This window comes from Natrix helvetica (genome assembly GCF_964273705.1).
Source record: "Natrix helvetica genome assembly, chromosome: 2".
NCBI classification, from domain to species: domain Eukaryota; kingdom Metazoa; phylum Chordata; class Lepidosauria; order Squamata; family Natricidae; genus Natrix; species Natrix helvetica.
The window spans coordinates 22,566,391-22,589,868 of record NC_138552.1 but is presented as its reverse complement, the minus strand read 5'-3'; the positions used below and the strand labels follow the sequence as shown (position 1 = coordinate 22,589,868).

Sequence of the window (23,478 nt, the reverse complement as noted above, 5' to 3'; positions counted from 1 at the left end):
AACATTAGTATCTTTTAAGATGTCTGGATTTCAATTCCCAGAATTCCCTAGCTGACTAGGAGTTGAAGTCCAGGCATCTTAAAGTTAGAAGTCCAGGCATCTTAAAGTTGCCAGGGTTGAGAAACATTGCGTTAGGAGATATCTCCACAAATACATCACTGTTAAAAAACACATTTGGCACAATGATCAAGGTGCAAACCTTTAAAATATTCATACATTTATTAAAAAGAAATTCCTTCTTAACAACTTTCAGGTACCAGGAAGCTCTTCACAAATGGGACGAAGCACTTCAGTTAACCCCTGAAAATGCCACTCTGTATGAGATGAAATCACAGGTAATACTTGGATCATTTCTTTGCAATAGAAGCAAGTGCAACTTGGTGTCTTTCTTATCTTTTCCCCTAAAATCAGTAATAATTCCAGTCAGAAACAAAAAATATATCCTTGCTATTTTATATTGTTCTAAAGCTTTCCACTCTTGTGTTTCTTCTCCACTTGCTTCCAAGTGAATGTCCTAAAGATATTCAGCAGACCCAAATTAAGATTTTCTGCTAACTGTATACTTAAGTGGCAAGCTGAAACTATTTACAACTATGGATAGTTCACTCAAAACATATAAATACAGACTTAGAAGGTGTTATCTTACAGCTTTGTAAAGAAATGCCTAGCTGTTGGATCATTAAATCCCAACCTGCTGTCTTTTAAATGTCTTGGATGTTATCTTACATAGCTATCTGCCCATGTAATTGCCCACAACGAATGGGAAATACAAGTAAGGTTGCTATAGTGGGAAACTCACCCAGAAAGTACCAACTGCAGAAGATCCAAACAATCATTTATTAGTTCCAAAGCCAGCAGCTTACAAGAAGTCACTAGCCTCTTGTATCCAAATGAGCCAAGAGCAAGAGCAATTTAACAAGGTTAAATTGATTTTATTTGAAATATTGATCAAAGATAGTACAGGCATGTGTATAGACTAGCAGAAGACTCAAAGCATGGAAAGAATTGCTTCCCAACCAATAAAGAAACAAAATAAGAAAGGGGAACATGAGGGGGGAGGGGGGGTTCATGTGATTTGCGACATTCCTAGCTGGCTTTTGATGAGCAAAGACGATAAGGGACACCAGATTTACTTAAGGGTCACATGATTCACTTAAAAGTTGTGACAAAAAGTGGTCGTAAAATGGAGCGTGGCTCATGAAACTGCTTAGCAATGGAAACATTGGGTTCAGTTGCAGTTGGAAGTCGAGGACTTACCTGTAAGGGATATGCAAACCATACAATTTGCAGAATAACTTTTGAGAGCAAAAAGGATACAATACAGCAATTACAGGTAGTCCTTAACTTAACAACCACGATAGAGTCCCAAAGGTCTGTTGTTAAGCGAGACATGGGTTAAGTGGTTACGTTAAGTGAGTTTTGCCCCATTTTAGGATCTTCCTTGTCACAGTTGTTAAGTGAATCACTGCAATTTGTAACCCGATTGTTAAGTGAACTTGGCTTCCCCATTTTGACTTTGCTTGTGAGAAACTGCATCCAGTTTTGGTCGCCACGATGTAAAAAAGATGTGGAGACTCTAGAAAGAGTGCAGAGAAGAGCAACAAAGATGATTAGGGGACTGGAGACTAAAACATATGAAGAACGGTTGCTTGAACTGGGTATGTTTAGCTTAAGAGAAAGAAGGACTAGGGGAGACATGATACCATTGTTCCAATATCTCAGGGGTTGCCACAAAGAAGAGGGAGTCAAACTATTCTCCAAAGCATCTGAGGGTAGAACAAGAAGCAATGGGTGGAAACTAATCAAGGAGAGAATCAATTTAGAACTGAGGAGAAACTTCCTGACAGTTAGAACAATTAATCAGTGGAACAGCTTGCCTCCAGAAGTTGTGAATGCCCCAACACTGGAAGTCTTTAAGAAGATGTTGGATAGCCATTTGTCTGAAACAGTATAGGGTTTCCTGCCTAGGCAGGGGGTTGGACTATAAGACCTCCAAGGTCCCTTCCAACTCTGCTATTGTAATTGTAATTGTAATAAGGTCACAAAAGGGGAATCCCATGACCTTGAGACACAGCAACGGTCATCAATATGAACCAGTTGGCCGGCATCTGGATTTTGATCATGGGGAGGCTGCAAAAGCCGTAACTGTGAAAAAATATAAGTCTCATTTTTCAGTGCTTTGTAACTTTGAGTAACTTTGAGCAATCACTAAACGAACTGTTGTAAGTTAAGGATTACATGTATTTATATATCCATTTATAGCCTTCTGAATGCTGTAGCAGAAGAAAGGTGATTTGTGTCTGCTCCACGTTTTTGCTTTGGAACATCAAAAATCAGCCTGCGTTTAAATTAGGATGTGATGGCTGCAGTCCAAAGAGGCACACCATGTTCTACGTGTCTGTTCTATCTTTCTAACCACACCATGCCTGACTTGTGCGTTATTTTTCTAAAAGAATTTTTTTTAAAAAAGGCTCTTGGATTCTCCCTGCTTTGATAAGTGCTCTATAAATGACTCATAGAAACTTTTAAGTTGTCCATAATGTTAGGGAGTTTTTAATAGTGCACATATACATTTGCATATCCCCGGGAGGAATTGTGCGATGGCTTTTTTTTCTTCATCTTGGGGCGGGCTCTAATGTTAATGCAGTAGTACTTTAAAAGTCAAATAATGAACGGAGCAAGTTGTCTCTCATTAGTGAGCAACCTTAAATCCACCAGCTGTTGTGTGAAAGATGTAAATGAAACACTCTGTGTCAACAGTAGCATCTGTGCCATGGAGCAAACAACCTGCAACGAAAGGTGAAGGACCAGAAGTGGGTTTATTATTACAGATGCTGTTCGTAATTTCCATCTTGGGTACAGTGCATAGGAGGGCAATTCGGATTTATTGTTCTGCTCTGGATGATGTACAAACAAGGACTGGAAGGAGCTTCCACATCACATTTTTACAACCAGCAGCATCCTGTAATTGTTCCCATTTATTCCCATTTCCCAACGTTACATGAGAAGAATTAATACACATTAATGACTCAGGAGAGATTAGTTCTGCCAAGCCACATGCTTTGCAAGCCTCAAGCATTCCAAGCGTATGTCCAGATTTTTTGACTTGATTTTGGGATGAGATTAGAACAAACAGAATTTGCATCTGATTTTTTTTTCCGTTTTTCTTTGGTCCTTTTTAAAAGCCAGAAATAAAACATGCCGATTGCTGATGGATCAATATACTTTTGCGCAAGTTGAAAATGGATCTAGCCAGGCGCTAACGGTCGTAATTTGAAAGCTGAGCGTATGATCAAATTTAAAAATTGATGCACATTTGAAATCACGTAAAATGAAAACCAATCGTTTTGTTGGCTATTTCCATGAAACTAAAAAAGGGAGTTTCAAGAGCCAGGCGTGAAATGCCTAGAACAGGGGTGTCAAACTCAAGACCCGTGGTCCAAATCTGGCTTGTGGGGTGCTTAAATCTGGCCCATGGGGCCCGCCTGGAAATAGCAAAGGTGCCTCAGCAAAGTGATGCGGGAGACCGCCTAGGCCGAAAACGGGGCACGGGGGTGCTGTGTGTGGCCTCCCCCTTGTCCCGTTTTGGCCAGCAGAATGCTGCAGGAGGTGTATGTCCTGTCTACCCCCCCTCCCCGGTCAACCCATGGAGGAGAACTACAATGCTGATCTGGCTCTTGAAGAAATCCAGGTTGACCCCCTGGCCTAGATCAACCACCTGGTATTAGAATTCTTGTCTGTAATACTGTAACAAGTGATTGCGCAATACTGATAAATTTCTTTACCCCCCCAAAATACAAATTCATTGTTTAGTTAGAAAGCAGTATAGTTTTGCTTTGTAAATTTTAAGACAGGGTTAAGTACAATTGCACTCTCCAACCTAGGCATCTCCTAGTTTCATGGGTTTCTCAGCCATGACACTAGAGGCAGTTCTTGGATGATGGCGGCGATCGGAACCAGAATTTCCATCGTAAGCAATGCAGTCATAAAGTGTGATGTCACATGACCCCATTTCTTAGTGACAGCAATCCTGGCACTTGCTATTGTCATTATTAAGCAAGGATCATGGGATTTAAGCAAGGACTTCCTTATAACTTCCTGTCAGCTTGCAGTAAGCAAAATCCGCGTGGAAGGCAGCAAGAAGTCACAAGGCCCAGAACTCATAAGCAAATCAATAGGCAGATAGACATGGCTGTTGCAGTGTGGGAGAGGGTATGTGAATGGGTGGCACAACGTGAGCCTAGCAGGGGTGGGCGTGGCTGCTGCTGGGTGCGCAGGCAGTCACACTAGATGTGCTTTATGTGTAAAATGCTATGAGAGTGAATGCAATTTATCAGAATGATTTGTGACCTTCCCTGCTGGCTTCTGTCCCTCACACATACACACACACACGGTGCAAAGAGCCATAGAAAGATACATGGTCGGTATCACAAGACAAGATGGAAAGACCTGCACATGAATTAAGAGAACAAATGAAAGCATACGATATCATCAAGAGAGCAAACAAAATGGAAATGGGCTGGTCACATAGCAAGAAGAACTGATGTTAATAGAATGGATCCATTTGATAAAAAGTGTCCATGAAACAAGATGGATTGATGACATCAGCAAGTATTGCAGCTCCAATTGGCAAACAACAACAACAACAACAACAACAACCCTCAGAACCGTATTGATTGGAAACTTGCGGAAAAGGCCTTCATCCAGCAGTGGATAGACAATGGCTAAGATGATGATGATGATGATGATGGTGATATTTCACTCTTAATTGAGCTCACTTTTAAAAAGGTGAAGCATCAAGAGCCATGGATGTACAGTGGTTAGAATGTAGTATTGCAGGCTGACTCCGCCCACAGCCTGGAGTTCGATCCGGGATCGGCTCAAGGTTGACTCAGCCTTCCATCCTTCAAGGTCGGTAAAATGAGGGCTTAGATTGTTGGGGGCAATGTGTTGGTTGTGTAAACTGCTTAGAGAGGGTTGTAAAAGCACTATGGAGAACTATAGTAAGCCTAAGTGTTACTGCTATTACATATAATTTAAAATCCAAATTTAAATTGGCAGCTTTTGATTTTATGAATCTTAAAATGCTCTCAAACTCTCCTGTAATGTTTCCCGCTATCTTTTCACCTGGAATTTTAGGTCATTCTGTTATTAATCTCTCCAGGGCTATACAAGATATATTCTTCTGGTTGACCATTTTCTTTTTAAAAAATTTGTAACTCATCCAAAATTGTTGGGAAGCTTTGAAATTTGAATCAATAAAAGAAGAAAAACAATGTCTGAAGTTTAGGTCTTTCTCCCACCCCTCACCCCCCTTTCTATTTAGGTTCTGATGTCTCTGCATGAAATGTTTCCTGCAGTCCAGGCAGCAGAAATGGCTGTGCAGAGAGATTCCCATTCTTGGGAAGCATGGCAAACGCTGGGGAGGGCCCAGCTTGGATTAGGAGAAATCACATTGGTAAGTATAAACACAGAACTGGGTAGTACTTTTGACAGCCATTTATACACCTGTGAAAAAAACCATTGCTTCAGGAACTTACACGAATTTCTGCAAAGAGGAGAGAGTCAGAGGCAATTAATTATTTCATAGCCACAATGACAACCATGGGCTTGTTCCAGATCTTCATGGACCTGTCCTACGTAGGATGCAGGTATCTGCCAGGTATCTGGTTTTTATCTTAAAGCCAGGTGAATTGTGACCTGGAAGTGCAGTATATTGCCAGCAGTCTTGTTGTAGTCAGACCAGTCTAGTATCTGGAGCTTTCTGTCCCACTGCTTTCCACAGAGAGGAAAGACTTACACTCGGTCCTCCCCAGGTACCTGATGTGGGCAGCTGGTTTTCATAGGGCATTTATGATTTTCCCAATGGACTAGCAAGTAGCTTGGTTGAGTACCTGGTCAAATTCTGGAATGCAGGACCAAAAAGAATATGTGAAAAGATTTCTACTGAATAGCCTCCTGCTCCAGTGTGATTTAGAGTTTCTCATCCTGGTTATAGGGAATGGGTTTCTAATTCTGGAAGAACGTTGATTGACCACTCTGATGAGTAGAGTAGAATTAGAATTAGGAATAGGAATAAGACAGTGGTGGGTTACGACAGTTGGCCCCGGTATGGGCGTACCGGTGCTTGCCCGGAGCACTGCGTACTGTGCCGGTACGGTGCTCCGGAGGGCTCACCTGCTCACCCGTCGTCCTTACCTGTATTTGAGCTCTTTGGGGCTTCCGCACATGTGCACGGAGCGTATGGCGCCTGCGCAACGCTACACCGAGCAGCTGGAGCGTTGTGGAGGCGTCGCGGAGCGTCACAGGAGGTAAGGAGGCATGTGCGCGCTGCTCACATGTGCGCATTCATGTAGAGGACGCCAGGCCCCATTGCACCATACCGGTTGCAATGGGATCTGGAACCCACAGCTGGAATAAGAATAGAATAGAACAGAATAGAACAGAACAGAACCTTGGAGGTCCTCTAGTCCAGCCTCCTGCTCAAGCAGGAGAACCTATACCATTTCAGACAAATTTGAAAATGTTAATTGTAGAATAAAACCACTGATATTCAGTCAGAGCTGGAAGCTAGTTGGACAGAGTTGACAGAGGTGCTGAGGTAAAATCTAGCAATGTTATTTGGGATCTGTATTTGTTGACCTTCAGGAAGTGGACAGGTTCAATACTGAATTCTAGAGCCTTCCTAAGTTCCAAATCGAGCATTTGTTGAGCAAGATCTACCTGTAGTTTCCAACTTCTGGAAAGTTATTTTATATACAAGTAGTCATCAGCTTACAATCGTTCATTTAGTGAACTGCTAGTTTGAAGTTACAATGACATTGAAAAAAGTGACTTATGTCTGTTTTTCACACTTATGACTCTTTTAGCATTACCATGGGGTCATATAATCAAAATTCAAACACTTGGCAACTGACTCATATTTATGACGGTTGCAGTGTCCTGAGGTCATGCAATCACCTTATGCTGCCTTCTGATAAGCAAAGTCAATGGAGAAGACAGATGTACTTAACAATGATGTTACTAACTTAACAACTGCAATGATTTGCTTAACCACTATGGCAAGAAAGGTCATAAAGTTGGGCAAAAGGCACTCAACATCTGTCTTAGTTAAGCAACATAAATTTTGGGCTCCATCGTGGTCATACGTCGAGGACTGCCTGTATATTTTTATCAAATACAAAAACCTATGGAAGCTACACAGTTAGTTGTTCCTTCTTGCATCTTTAATGTGTATACAAGTGACTAGATAAAAGTTGTGATAGCAATAACACTTAGACTTATATAGTGCTTTACAGTGCTTATAGCTCTCTCTAAGCAGTTTACAGAGTCAACATATTGCCCCCAATAGCTAAAACACTGTGTTAGTTAATCTGCAGTATCTCACTTTAATTTTCAAGTCTTGTTAGATTTCCTGGAACTTTTTCTTAATCTAGCTTGATTGTGAAAGAGACTGTGCAAGCAGAATTCCAGCTGGACTGTGATCCAATTATATTAGGAATTTGGTTGTAATCCTAGAATTTATTAACTTTGAATTCATCCCAAATGGTTGCTAATTCGCTCTTAATTTAACATTACGGTTTTCAAACTTCCTGCCTTCGAGAAATTGCTTCTACATCCACTTAATTTCTGGGCCATCCAAAGCATTCATTCCGGAAGACCTGGATATCACAAAGGATTCTACTTCATAGTTCAGTTATACAAGGAAAGACATAAGACATGATTTTTCACTGATGATACAAGTATGCACCCTCTCACTCATGGTTAGTCTGGCAAACATTCCTGTGAGAAATGGAAAGGCAGATTTCTCAAGGTTGCTAATGTTCATTTATTACATCTTCTTTTCATTTCTTTCATGAAAGAAAACATTTCTTCTGATGTGGAGAAATGATCAAGTATTTCACAAATGTATCACCGAGTTACCAAGGCTTTCTGCTTTCATTTAAACATGTACATGTTAATTTTGACCAGAACAGGGAGGAAGATATAAACAAACACGTTTTGGTTAAGCTTCAGTACAAACTTTGAACAATCAAAAATTTAATTAATTATAAAAAGAGACTTATTGCATCTATTCCTAATTACTTACATCAGGGGTGTCCAAACTTGGGAACTTTAAGACTTGTGGACTTCAACTCCCAGAATTCCTCCTGAATCACATCTGAGTCACCCTGTCAGTTTAATAACCATATATTGAATTACTTTGGTAGCATTCTTCACATGGTTTTTCTTGATGGTTTTTTTTTCTCTTTTAAATCTCTCTACACTGTTTTCCTCCAAATATTTTATTCTGGTATCCTCATTTCTCTTGCTCTAGAAAAGTTTCCATTGCAACTTTCGTAAAAGTTTCATTGTGACTTTGCGTGGGAAACACCATGCTTTTTTCTGCTGCAGCCTTAAAATAGGGCATTTTCTTTGTATGAAATGAAGCAATGGAGTATTTCAGTCACTCCCATGTTTTCAAGTAGGAATACTGGGGTCTTCATATATATAGTCAGACGTGTAATCTCTGGGTATGAAAACCAATGTGAGTTGAATCTGTTAGTGTGTTTCTAAGAAGTTATTTGAATGTTTGGTAATGCCAGTAGTGTATTTATATTCCAATATGAAGAGAGAAATTGAGGATTTCTTTTTCCATTTATGAAAATTGCTGCCTTATTGCCTGTAACTAATATTGCTGCAAAGCACCTGATATGCCCAAATGTGGGAGGGAGCATACTGCTTCTCTTTTGCCTTTCAGCTCCACCCTAGGAGCGTTCCAGGCAGAAAACCAAATGCAAAACACACACACACACACACACACACACACACTTATAAATGTTAACCGGAAAAGAGGGTTCACTCCCTTGGGACCCCAGACCCTGCACATAACCAGGTTTTTTAAGACCTTCCATAAGGCCTGCAGAGTTTGGCCATCGTAATCTTTAAGAGGAGAATGTTCCAAAAGGGAGACACTATCACAGAGAAGGCACAGCTCCTCGTCCCCACCTGCTGATATTCCTTGGCTGATGGGACCTGGAATATGCCCATCCTGCAAGACTGGATTGCAAAGGGTATAAACGACTGGGAGAAGGTAATTGAACCCAAGCTAGGAAGGACTTTAAAGATGACTGCCAGTACCTTGAATTGCATCTGGCCATGAATGCAACTCATGAAGCTGTGGTGTTACATGTGCTGAGTAACCAACACCATTTCCAACCTTGCAGTTGCATGCTGCACCAGTTGAAGCTTCTGAATGTTCTTCAACAGTAATCCAGACAGGAGGATTTATGATCCTTTCAGCAGAAGGCCTACAAGAGCCAGAACCACGTTGGGCTCTTTTTTTATATATCCAGGGTATTTTTCATAGAATCTGTTTGTCTAGTTAGTAGCAATCTACTGCTGCTGTTTCCTTAATCTTCTTCACCTCTGATCTTACCTGCCTCCAGACAAGTGGTGGGTTCCGGATCCCATTGCAACCGGTATGCTGCAAGGGAGCCTGGCGGCCACCACATGCACGCACATGCATACTTACCCCCCGCAACCCTCCGGCTGCTCGGCAGAGCGTCACGCAGGCATCGTACGCTCTGTGCGCATGCACGAAAGCCCCAATCGGCTCAAATGCAGATAAGGTGAGCAGGCTGGTGGGTGGGTCCTCCGGAGCACCGTACCGAAATGGTATCTGGTGCTCCCAGCAGGCACCGGTACGCCCATACTGGGGCGTACCGGTCATATCACACCACTGCTCTAGCCTAAAACGTCCAGTTTCCTCTCAACCATCCATCTAGGTCAGAGAGAGAGATCACAAGAAGGAGTCCAAAGTTCTAGTAATATTTGAAGAACTCCAGGGTTGCTACGTTGTGCTGTGTTAGCATTATGCTGTAATAAATATAGAAACATCAGCAAAGTCAACATTGTAGTTAGCAGTGAGTTTACAAAAGTTTAGCAACGTGTCCCGAAACCTGAGTTACACCGTCTTAAGTTCATAAGCAACTAGTTAGGCAACTTTTGTTATGATTTCGAATAGAACGTGTTGTTTAGACTATGTTCATGGGTCCATTGCTAATATCAGCATCAGCTGTCACATTTATTGCATCATATTAGGCAGATGTTCATTCCAATGCAAAATGTGATCTCTTCAGGAAGAGTGGGGGATTTTGTTGGACAGAAAGATTTTGATAAATAAGATATCCTTTGCAGTCAGACTTGGTTAGCCAATCTTTCTTTTGCAAGGTACTAAATAAGTTTTAACAACTGATGGCATCTGAGCAATCTGGTGATCAGATAACCCTGATATTAGGGAATTAATGAGAATTGCCAAATTGCTGAAAGAAAGACAAATCAATAAAAGCATAATGATGAAAAACGCAAGGTAGCAGGAATAGGCAAAATGCAATTCTACTTCCTGGATTAAAAACTACCTTGTGATTGCTACTCCATTTTCAGTTGAAATGGCATTGTTTAGCCAAAAATGTATTCTACTTCTGTGTTTTTCTATGATGATGAACAAGAAACTCTTGCTGGTATTAATGTTTTCATAGTTCTATTAGATTGTGAAAGGCTAAAAGATTTCTCAAACTTTTTGATGAATAATATGAAGTCAAGCATACTTAAAATTCCAAAAATGGATAATGAGTGAGACTAAGATAAAAAAAATTCATAAACACACCAATTTCAGCCTACAGCTGAGAGGCTATTTTTGATAACTACCTAGCTGGTAAAGAGGACATAATGTTAGATATCTGAAAATATTTATTACATTTTATTGTGGAAGGAGAAACGTTCAAAATCCTTCCTTTTCTTCCCACATTGCAAAGAAAATCTCAATAAGTATTATATTTATCAAAAAAATAAAATGTTGTGCCAAGTGCTTATAACACACTAAATTAGGGGAAAAAAAAGGACTTTGGTAATCCATGAGTCAATACACAAACCAAGCTGGGTGCATGAAAACTAGATTGGCTAGAGGAGATTACTACACATCAAATTGCACTAAAACCTGAATTATTTTTGTTAGGGATTATAAAAGGAAATTATGAAAAAAATGCTAGATACTTAATTTTTACACATCGTTACGGTAGCAAGAATTATATTCGCACAAAACTGGAAAAATAATTATATACCAACAGAAGAAAATGTAATTAAAAAAATATTGGAATGTGCAGAGATGGATAGGCTCACAAAAGAACTAAAAGAGAAAGACGAATCTGAATATTACTCCGTATGGGATTTATTATACAATTGGCTAGAGAGGAAAGGAGGGGAAAAGCAGGAAAACAAAAAAGAAAGGAAGAAAGATCAACAAAACAATAGACAACTACAAAATTGGAAAAGGATTAAAAGATTGAAATATGAGATAGACTATAGCAAATAAATATTACACAAAACAACATAAACGTAGTAAAACCTGCTATACGTAGAACATATAGAATATTATATATAGAATGAAAAAATGTATGAAATAATGTAAATGCACAAATATATGAAGTCATAGTTATAAAATATTTATTTGCATAGATAAAACAGACACAACAGATAGGTTAAAAAAATGTAATGTGTTGCAAAGATGTGAAGTTTGTAGAAACAAAATATTTTTTTTAAAAAAAGAAAAGAAAATCTGTTTTCCCATTGCACTATGGCTGTGATGGTGAACCTATGGCACGTGTGCCAGAGGTGACACGTAGAGCCCTCTCTGTGGGCACATGCGCCGCCGCCAGCTGTTCTTCTGGTTTCCGGCCAGCTGGTCTGCAGGCACCGGAGCCCAAAAAATGGCCGGAAAATGGCCTCCAAAATGGCCAAAAAACAGGCAACATGCGCTGGCCAGTGCTGGAAACCCAAACACCATCTGGTCAGTGCACACTCCAGTACACATGCACATGTGTTCCATTTTGATCACTCGGTGCTGAAAAGGTTCACCACCACTGCACTATGGGATAGCCTTAGTTAATTGAGTATGTTTCATGAATGTACTTTCTCATAAGCCCACAGAAACATGGAGATGAAACTGATAGCGCTTTGGCCTGTTGGTGTATATGAGAGTCAGCTGGAGACCTCTGTATAGTATATTCAGCTTTTATTTTCTTCTAGTAGATGGCTGCCAATTTATATGGAAACCTATTTTCTGCCTGTCCTGTATATACAATAGGCTGCAACTCTTTATCAGGCCTTCTCCCTTTTATGGTGATAATGATTCCTGATACTGAAAATAAAAATATTCAAAGTCCTATTCAATCATTTCTGGAAAAGCTAGAAATAGTTTTCCATTTCTGCAGCTATTAATAATTCAGCAGTTCTAAAGAATGGCCGCCTCTAATCCGGTTAACTAAAACGTCCACAATTTTGACCGTGCTCGAAATGACGTGCATCAGATTGGAAAAAAAATAATCTTACAGAGTAGCACCTTACCTCATTTCCAGTAATTATTGTGGTTCTTCTGATTAGTTTTTGCCAATACTGTAGAAACATACAGTGTGAAATAACTTCCTGAAGTATACCATCTTCTCCTGGTGATGAAGAGGTGGACTACAAGGCTATCCAAGACTGCATGGAGGACCTCATTATTTTTGTGCGCTCAGGAGCTGTTTCTGATTCCAGTTGTCAAAAATGAATTGTAGAGTGTCCTGCCATTGTGACACAAGGTATATATGGCAACTCTTAACATATGCCCTAAAATAGTTGGGCATATTTTCCCCCAAATCAACAACCACACAAACTCTTCACAAAAAGATTAAGAAAAGATAAACCAGGGATGGCTTTTTGTCATCGCATGCCCACACCCATAATGCAATGCATGTGTGACACACCCTGTGTGCCCCGTCCCCCTGTGCATGCACGCGCTCACCTTGCCCCTCCATGCATGTGATGCCACACACAAACATACACACGTGTCCTGTTTTTGGGTCTAGCAGGCCTCCCTGAAGCTGCCTATTACCAAAAATGGGGTGTGGGAGGTTGCGCTGTCCCCACACTCCACATCCTCACACATGCATGCGCATCTCCCACATGCCCCCCCCCCCGCATGCACGGCAGAGACCCGAAAATCAGCTTGCCAGCGGGAGGCGCACATGCATGCACAGTGGAGCTGAGCTGGGGAGACGGCTCGTGTGCCCGCAGAGGGCTCTGCGTGTCCCCTGTGGCACGTGTGCCATAGGTTCGACATCACGGAGATTTCTGCCCTCATGTATCGATGGCCCTATCCACTTTAATCTTCTACCACCTCATATATATTGTCACGTGCAATGATGTGAATTTTCTCAAGCTCATTGATGTATTCCAAAAAGTGTTTGAGGTAAAACTGTAATATGAGTTCCTTTCTGTTTGCATTTAAATTCAGTGTAATTAATGGATTTTGTATGCTGGTTTTGTTGTATTTTCCCGTGTAGGATTCAGGTTGTCTTGGCAACGTTTCGGCAAGATCTCACTTGCCATCTTCAGGCTTGGGCTTAAAATGCATTTTATAAAATGCATATATATGTTGTAGTTGTGCTGATATACATACATACACACACATACATTTGTGCTGATATACATACATTTATATATATACATACATACATACATACATATACACATACATACATACATACATATATATATAAACATTTTTAATATGACTAGCAAAAAAAAAAATACTCAAATACTTTGACCACCTAATGAGAAGGAAGGATTCCCTGGAGAAGAGCCTAATGCTGGGAAAGATTGAGGGCGAGAGAAGACAGGGACGATAGAGAATGAGGTGGCTGGATGGAGTCACTGAGGCAGTAGGCGGGAGGTTAAATGGACTCCGGGGAATGGTAGTAGACAGGAAGGCCTGGAGGAACGTTGTCCATGGGGTCGCGATGGATCGGACACGACTTTGCGACTGACAACAACAAGCAAAAAATAACTCAAAAATCTCTAGGGAGTAGATTTTTTGTGACAATTGTAGTCCTAGAGTTTTGGTGTGTCGTTGCTACAGTGGATGAAAATCAGAATTTCCCTTCAGTGCTTCTTAATAGTCAGCATTATCTCAAAAACCTAAAATGAGAAGAGTCCTTTTTCCCCGAAATATGAAATCTAGAAGTTTTCCTGACTCTTGTAGGAAGTGAATTCATTACCATGGTTTAATTACATAGTTGAGGATTTAATTATGTGTTTCATGATTGTTTAAAGCCTATGTTTGACCTAGTGAATTATATTTTTACCCAAATAAAACTAATAATCCATATATACTATTAGAATAAAGGGGCTTAGTAATTCAGATTCATAAAAATAAGTAGTATTCATACTACATAATTATACGGTGATAAATGTATGCCTTGGGGACTTCATTAAAAAGAAAGAAAATTAAAATAGTCCTTTTGTGTTTTGTAACACTGAATTATTTTCACATTTATTCACAATCTAAGCAGTCTATCGATCAGCTGTTGATGGGTCCTGGATCGCAGAGAATTGAGTGGAATTATTTCAAATGCTTGTAAGGTCTGCTTGTACATTTATGCAGGCCATTGTTATACGTTTAAGAAGATAAACAGTTAAATCTGTAATTCAATGTTTTGGGGGAGATGTTGCAATAATCAAGACATCACTGAATGAAAGAAATGTTTTTCCATGATAATGAGGCTGAAAATGTCTTAGCACATCCCCCCCCCCCCCCCGTCCCTCTGGATCAGAAGGAACAGACTCTTTTTATAAGTACTTCTGATATTTTTGAAGAACCCTATAAAATGAAATGACTGTCATGTTAGACATTTGATGTATCAGAATGTTTCCAGGTTGCACAAAACTTTTAAAGAAATATCAAAGTTTGAAATAAATCCAAATCTGATTATATACACTGCATATAGAAATAAATAAATAACCCTAGGAACAATGTAGCACATTGTAAAGACACTTTTAAAACTAGTAATTGTTTAAAGGAGGAGCTCGAGATAGCATTTACTGCCGGCCTTGGATATGCTGAGTTGAATTTTAACATGCCCATTTCAAATCCAAAACTTGAAACATGGACCAAAGCCACCAATGAATATGTTGTTTGTGTTTCAAACTGGATCAAACTAGGCCACACATTTGAAAAGATCAGGTTTTGTATTCGGTATAAGCAGAATCCATACAAATCCATTAGATCTTAACACTGTTCCATGACGCATCTCTTAACTCTTTCAAGGCATGAAAGTACTGGTGGGTTGGTGGATGCTAATGGCTGTGTTTTCCTGCTTGTTTTTTTTCAGGCTATTCGAAGTTTCCAGATTGCCTTGCACATCTATCCACTCAACTCTGAATTGTGGAACGAAGATCTTTCCTGGGCCAAAAAATTGCAACAACAGAAAAAAGCAACCAAAACTGAGACAGGAACACAGGGGTCTGAGACGAAAACTTTGGAGGAGCCGATCCCCGATTACGATTTTGAAAGCGATGAGATCTTGGCTGTGTGTGCTGCCATTGCAGAAAAGGAAAAAAGCACTTCGACTTCTAAAAGTGTAGTGATTGTATCAGCTTCGGGGACCGTTGAGACTGTAACCGAACAAGAGGAGTGTGCAACGGTCCCCGATGGTGCTGTGTTTATCAAAGCACGATAATCCACATAGTCCTTTCCTGTAACAGCCATAAATTTGAGGAGCGGCTGTTACTGTTGTTGTTTTATTTGCTTTCCCTTCTGTTGGAGCCTTGCCTTGAGTCACTGAGCAGTGGAGATCCCCATTCCATCCAATAAAACCTTCGGAGGCACAGGGGCAATGTGTCCCGTGGGTGTCCAGAGGAGGCAGAATTTGGAAAACCGAACATCGGTAACGTCATTGCTGTTGCCTGTTCCCAGATTGGATGCTACTTTGAACAACACCTTTGCAAACGTGGTGCCTTCCTAACGCAACAGCCTACATGTCCCACAATCCACAGATAGCGTGGTTCCTGGGGATGTTAGCTGAGGTTCATGGAAGATGATGTGCAATCCTCCCAAAAGGCATCACCATTGTAGAAACCTGGTGAGGGGTGTGGTGGCCTTGAGGTAGAACTCTCGCCTCACAATCAATAGACTGTGAGTTTGATCCTAGGTAGAGACAGGTATTTCTCTCTCTGGGCACACTGAGAATATATCTGCTGAATAGAACTCCAGATTGGCGACAGGAAGGGCATCCAGCCAGTAAACACTCAGCTCCATTCAGTTGCCCAGACTCCACCCCACAAGGGATTATGGGGTCGTTAAGAGGAGGAGGATTGTAGAAACCTGGTGTTCAATATAGAAAGAAAACCGAGCAGTCTGGCAATAGCGGCTTTGAAATAGGAACTGGAAGTGTTGGGTCTGTATATGTTTTATACTGCCAAAATTTAGAAAAGTGGAATGGCTTTGTAAGCTTGCTAGCAATTCACTAACATCTGTTCTTGCTGTGATGAAGCAAAGCAGGGGACGAGGCAAAATCTTCACATGCTTGTACAGCTGTGGTACGGAATGTGCTGAACATGTTTCAGTCTGTAGTCCTTTGAGTCAAGGTCATTCTGTTACCTTAATATAGTGGCTCTCAGATGTAGTTCTCAGATGCTGCTTTGAATGCAAGATACTCTCCTTGGGGTTTTTTCTTTTCCCTCCAAATCCAGTTTTAAACTACTGTGTCATTCATGCACTCGAACACAATACATAAAGTGGCCTTCATGCTTCCCACTATCGACGGACTTTTCAAAAGGGATTATTTTCATGGCGTTTAAGGTTCAGCTATTCCCTGTTTGGTGAGGATCATTGGGATCAGGAACTCCCATCACTCAGCTACACCAGCCATAGGGTGTGATTTCATGTGACCACGCCGATTTACCTTGACAGGTTGGGCTGTCCGGTTGCTGCTGTCAGGTGCAGTTGTAGCGTAATGTGTCATGTGTTCACCATTTGCAACCTTCTGCCAGCTTCCTCATAGACTTCGTTGGTGGAAACCATCAGTTACCGTATTTTTCGGAGTATAAGACTCCGGGTGAAAATCTGGGTGCGTCTTATACACTGAATACAGCATTTCTGGCCTCCAAAACCCTCCCCCCTTTGCAAAAAATGGACATGCAAAGAGTTTGGGAGGCTTGCAAAGTGCTCCTGGGGGCTGGGGAGGGTAAAAACAAGTGAAAAACGGGCCATTTTTGCACGTTTTTGCCCTCCCCAGCCCCCGGGAGCACTGTACAAGCCTCCCAAAGCCTCTGCGTGCCCTTTTTTGGGTTGCAAAAAGCAGAGCGTTTTTGCCCTCCCCACTCCCCAGGAGCACTCTACAAGCCTTCCAAAGCCTCTACATGCCCCCCCCCCTTTTTTTTTTGCAAAGAATGAGGCGTGCAGAGGGTTTGGGAGGCCTGCAGAGTGCAAAAGCTTTTTTTTTTAATTTACCGCTTCAAAATCATGGTGCGTCTTATTCTCCAGTGCATCTTATAGTCCGAAAAATACGGTTCATAGTTCATAAATGGTGATCATGTGACCTAGGGATGTGACGTCATAATTGCAAACTGGTCACCAAGTGTCTGAATTGCAATTACATAACCAGGGGGGGGGGGAGTGAATGCTGCAACAGCTTCAACTACTAGGACCCCTTGCAATTCTCCCCTCATTCAGCACTGTCATAATCGCAAACAGTCACTGAACAAGTAGATATTAAATGAAGTATAACTGTAAAATCTCTGGGCAATTGCTTTTCCAGGGCTTAATCCCACTGCTACAAAAGATTTTTTTGTTTTTTTTAAAGAGCCCAGACTGATTTTAATCTTTAATCAAAGAAAGAAAGATGAACTTTGGTGGAAGCAATTTGTAACAGCAATTTAAAATAATCTAATTGAAATTGTGTATATTTAAACGCATCTATTGCAGGATAACGTTGCAAGCAGCATGAAAATGCTGTAGATAAATTAATATGTCTAAGCCATCACTCGAGATGAGAGACATGCAAAGAGGTTTTTTTAAAAAACCCACAAAAACATTCTTTTTAGGGACAGTTTGTTCTGCTGCTTTAGAGTTTAATCCATGTTTGATGCCTTTCTGGAATATTCAGTGGGGAGAAAAGTATGTGTGTAATTATGCTTCTTAGGGTAAATCTGGCAATTCCTGTCTAGTTCTTACAGATAAGTTCTATGCATAGCATTTCCTAGGTTTAATCCAGAAGCTTTGCTGGTGGCCTCCATAAATTTCTGAAAGCAGAGGCAGTATTAGGCCAGCAGGAACAATTGGTACATTATACAGAGTTGATTATAATCATTTGAAGCACTGTTTGAAGATAGTGAGTTTTTCTATCTTTCTTTTATCCTCATCCAGGTTCATATGAAAAAACTTTGCATAAATGTAATTTTCATAAATTTCCACACAAATAAAAAGTTGGACATAAATCACTTAAGCCTTTGTCATGGAATAAATTTGTCTCCCATTTATTCAAGACTGTTTTAGCCGTGGGTATATATATTATTACAGAATTTCCATTTATTTTAAATAATGGTATCTAATTGTATATAGTATAGGTAGTTCTCGACTTACAACAGTCCATGTAGTGACCAGTCAACATTACAATGTCAGTAAAAAAAAGGGATTTATGACAGTTTTCACACTTATGACTGTTGTAGTACCCACATAGCCACACGATCAAAATTCAGAGGCTTGGCAACTGACTCATATATTTATGACGGTTGCAGGCGTTCAAGGGTTTAATCACCTTTCACAATCTTAATTATCTTAATTTAACAGCTCTAGTGATTCACTTGACAGCTGTGGCAAGAAAGGTTGTAAAATGGGGCAAAATTCACTTAACAATGGTCTTACTTGGCAAAAGAAATTTTGAGCTCAATTGTGGTCGTAAGTCAAGGTGTCAGGCCTGCAGTCATATTCCTTTTAGGATCGTTGGCTTGCCACATTCTCTATTATTTTACTATGCTGTTTCATTAGTGGGGTAATTGGGAGGGGGAATAGTAAGGAGTAAAATATGGTGGTGTCAAAATAAAACATTCCTTTGTAGAAGCCCACGGTCATTCTTTGTCTCCGCACCTCTGCACCTGACCGGAACTAGATGGGTGGAAATGCCAGCGTGACAGTGGGATTGGGCCATGTGATGGATGTGGGTGTGGGGCAAGATCATGAACTTTCAACTGGGTGGATAACCCAGGAAGCTTTCAGATTCGGGTTTTCCACAGATATGCCAACATGTCTCTCTTAATAAATTGGAAGTTTGAGGAAAGTTCTGCCTTGGACTCTGATTTAATTTTGGATGATATTTGGAACGCTGACACAAGGACTACCTGTACTGCATTCTACAAAAAAAACCCTAGAAAATGAAATAGCTGCCACAGCATTTTCAGAAGACAGCAGTAGCTCTGACCTGATCCAAGAAAGGCATTTTTTGAGCAGGTGGGTCAGCAGATAGATGTGCAGGTAGGAGAGTCTATGATAATTCACCATGACCAACTTGCTGAGGCCGCTTTGCCATGATCAACTCTCTGCAAAACAATTTGCTGCAGGACAAGAGTTCTACTAATATGAAAGAAAGGATGCAAAAGGAGGGACAGAATCGGTGGGATTCAATTTTTTTTACTGCTGGTTCTGTGGCCGTGGCTTGGTGGGCACGGCAGGGGAAGGATACTGCAAAATCCCCATTCCCTCCTGATCAGCTGGACTCAGGAAGCAGAGAATAGAGTCCCTTTTGGGAGAGGGGGCGGTATAAAAGTTTGAAATAAAGTAAAGTAAAGTAAAGATGTGGGCGGGGCCAGTCAGTGGTGGTATTTACCGGTTCTCTGAACTAATCAACATTTCTGCTATCGGTTCTCCAGAACTGGTCAGAACCTGCTGAATACCACCTCTGGACAGAATGAAAGGTGAATGGCAAAAAATAAATATATATCTATTTTTTTTAAATAATTAAATATTAAGTTGTCCCACAATGCATTATCCCCCCCAGTGAGTTGGCCCATTCCGGCAGGTGGGTGTGCAGTTCTAGAACCTTTCTATAACTCTTTAAAGGGCTGTATATTTCCCCAGGATTGTATGCTGACCCATATATCTGGAAAAGGATGCTTCTTTACTGTAAATAGCAGACTGGGTCTACATTTGCACACTGGCATGGCCTGAAGCACTTTGTGGAATTGGATCCAGGTTGAATGTAAACAGCAGTGACGTGCAGTCAGGTGAGGCAAGTAAGGCACAGCCTCACTGCTCTTATCATGAAAAGAAAAAAAATGTAAAAGGAAAAAGCTGAGCTAGTTGCTGCCTCACCGTGGATGACTCTGCTTAACTGTTAAAAAAAGCCTCTAAAAAAGCACCCTCTACTATGAGGCAAGAGAACTGCATGCCTCATCTAGTCTGACTTTAGGCATTCTATGATCACTCGAGCAGAGTTAAGCAAGGGTTAAAAGCCTAAAAATTCCTGACATAGGTGAGCACGGAGTTCTCCTGCCTCATAGTAGAGGGAGCTTTTTTTAGAGGCTTTTTTTAACAGTTAAGCAGAGTCATCCACGGAAGCCAGGCAAAGAGTCATGCTGTAGCACACACACTTTCCCCCCAGCCTCTTTCTTTTGGAAGGCTCGGATCGGCTCCCCTCCAGTTTCTCTGCCTCTCCTCTCACCCCAGCTTGCCAGCAGGAGGTGAGTGGGTGGGCTTTATTGCATTCCAGGCATTTCCCACCCAGACAGCAGGCTGCATTTGCAGTGGTGGAGGTGTTTGGGGAATATCCAATCCAACTTTTGTGTGTGTGTGTTTGTTTGAGAGAGGGGGAGGAAGGGAAAGAGGGAGGAAGGAGGGGAAGGGAGAAGAAAAATAAAATGAAAAAAGAAAACTTATTTCGCAAAGGAGAAAAACAAATGCTGTCATTTTAAATCGGAACTGAGCAGGCCTGGCTGTGGAATTCTGGGAGTTGAAGTCCAGAAGTCTAAAAATATTTGAAACCCACCACTGTGTCAGTGCCTCACCAGCCATAAACCTCACCACATGTCACTGGTAAACAGCATGGAATAAGCTCTTCTGAGCATATTTTACCCTCCTCTTATACATGTATTTATATAGTTATTTGTACGTTTTAATCTGTTGTATTTAATACGGACTGTACACCGCCCCGAGTCCCTTTCGGGAGAGGGGGCGGCATATAAACGCTAATAATAAATAAATAAAATAAATAAATAAAATATGAAGACTTTTTTTTCTGTTCCTCTTGAGTGCTGTACTATCCAGTAATAAAAATTGTTTAGTAGGATGTAACATCATGTCAAGGCTTTCCTTCCCAATATGTAGCTTTACTGAATAATTTCATGAAGAACACAGACATACTGGGGGGGGGGGGTTGGGGGAGGGAGGGTTTGGTTATGTTTTTTATCAATCTTACCCTTAATTTCCAATGCTGGGTTATGTTCGGCATGCTTAAACTGTTGGTGACTATTCCTGTGTTTTTCCTGTGTGAAGAAAATTTGTGGGTAAAATCTGCGGCACGCAGTAGCTCAGTGGCTAAGATGCTGAGCTTGTCAATCAGAAAGGTCGGCAGTTCGGCGGTTGGAACCCCTAGTAATGGAGTGAGCTCCCGTTACTCGTCCTAGCTTCCGCCAACCTAGCAGTTCAAAAGCATGTAAAAATGCAAGTAAAAAAAATAGGAACCATCTTTGGTGGGAAGGTAACAGAGTTCCGTGTGCCTTCGTGTTTAGTCATGCTGGCCACATGACCACGGAGACGTCTTCGGACAGTGCTGGCTCTTCGGCTTTGAAATGGAGATGAGAACCGCCCCCTAGAGTTGAGAACGACTAGGACATATGTGCGAGGGGAACCTTTACCTTACCTATATGAAGTCTAGAATGGTTGTATTCAATGAGCTTGATTAATATAACCCAAGAAGAATCCAAATCTTGGGTCATCAGTGAAGTACATAATTCTGGACATAAGAATTTATTATTGGGTGAAACATAGAAGTCTTTAAGTAACTGATTGCTACCTCATCTTTAGGGCTGGGCATTTGATATTTACTGCCTCTAAATTAATGTTTAGAAATTGTGTGTATTGGGTTTATGGATATGTGTGGGTCTTCCCAGGAAGTTATGTTAAGGATGAGTAAGCAGGTACAGACTCACACCAACTTCATTACCCAGTGGTTATGTCTGCATTTAATAATGATTTCCAAAAAAGGTTTGTGCCAGGATAGCCAGCTTCATAAGCCGTCTCTGAAATTCAGGCTCAAAATTCTGATTCCAATGGAAAGCAATTTACATGAAAACCACAATAAGCCACACAATGTGCTTTTTCCTTGACAAAAACCACACCTTGAACATCAATACAGAATAATAATACTGGAACACAAAAATCTAATCCTTTGAACATAGCATTCGAAAACATAAATTTCCAGTGGCTTTAGAGATTTTTTTTTTTTAATGGAGAGAAACTTTAAGGGCAATGTTTTTCCTAATCTTACCTGTCATTGTTTTTAATAAATAGACCACACCACAGTAGTTACTTTTTCTTTCAGTTCTAGTGCCCAAATCAATTAAATTGGTTTTTTTTTAAAAAAAACATAGTCTTTCTTTATTCCAAAAGCATTAGTGCAAACTACAATATTTGCTGTAACAAATGTCAAGAAATAACTGAAAGGCCACAAAAACAACGGTGTGGTATTTTTCTCATGCTCCAAATTCATTACAACTGAAAATGGATAATTGCAACATGCATTCCGAATCACAAAAGATCAACAACCATCTCTTGAATACCTTGCGCATCGCTGTGTACAATAAACATGTTTGGAGTTTCCTGCATTTCTCCCTTCTTCTATAGCAATCCCACCTCCAGATGCCTCAGATATGTGACCCCCCGAATTCTTAGCCAATGAAGCTTGGCTGTTTGCAAATCTTTTATCAGTTCCATACAGGCTGGGGCAGACCGGTTGTAACCGTAACAAACATAAATGGAAAAATATTGCTCACGTAAGCATTTGGCAATAATACCATCGTATAAATAGAGTGGACTGTATAGCAGATAAGAAAAATTTTTCAACAGGATGTTTACAAGAATGGTAATGCCATGTATTGTACAACTGCCAATTCCTATATGGACACTGATAAAGCAAAGCGCGATGTGATACTCATTTGAATGTGTGTTAACGTTCGTAATAGACTGGGGTTGCCATAAGTACACAAACAGCAGAGGCTGTAAAGTTGGCTACATAAGGTAGCCCTTAGATTATGGTCTTTTAGGATGCTTTCTTGCACTACATTCTGAAATATCTCTGAGCAAAGACATTTAGAATTAGGCAGAGAGGATGTTGACTATGGACGGATGTTTTGGACTTGTGAAGAAGTGCCTAAATCAGCAAGAATTGTTACGGTAATTGTGGAATGTACTTCTAAGTAAAGCCTCAGTGTGGCATCCATATACCCCAGATGTTAACAGAACTGCATTATTAGCTTAGCTAGGAACGACTTGCATTTTGAAGGGAAATTCACAGCACATACAGTAATTTTTATTTCTTTTTAAGGATGTGCAGTTCCATAGCTCTTGTCCATGAAGTCATAAAGAGTCAAGCTCGACTCAAAAGGAGACTTAAGAAAATATGAGAAGCA

General features: G+C 40.7%; 1 protein-coding gene across 2 annotated transcripts in view; it reads left to right on the top strand.

Annotated features, from left to right (window-relative positions):
• The window catches only part of TTC33 (tetratricopeptide repeat domain 33), a 43,693-nt gene extending 25,823 nt beyond the window's left edge, over window positions 1–17,870 (top strand). Inside the window, exons 3-5 of one of the 2 annotated variants that reach the window (XM_081943026.1) lie at window positions 254–335; window positions 5,327–5,458; window positions 15,189–17,870. In XM_081943026.1, the coding sequence (XP_081799152.1) occupies window positions 254–335; window positions 5,327–5,458; window positions 15,189–15,536 (562 nt within the window). In that variant the 3' untranslated portion in view covers window positions 15,537–17,870. The remainder of the gene's footprint in view (window positions 1–253; window positions 336–5,326; window positions 5,459–15,188) is intronic. The other variant, XM_081943027.1, reaches the window with a different exon arrangement.
• Window positions 17,871–23,478: the final 5,608 nt, after the last annotated feature.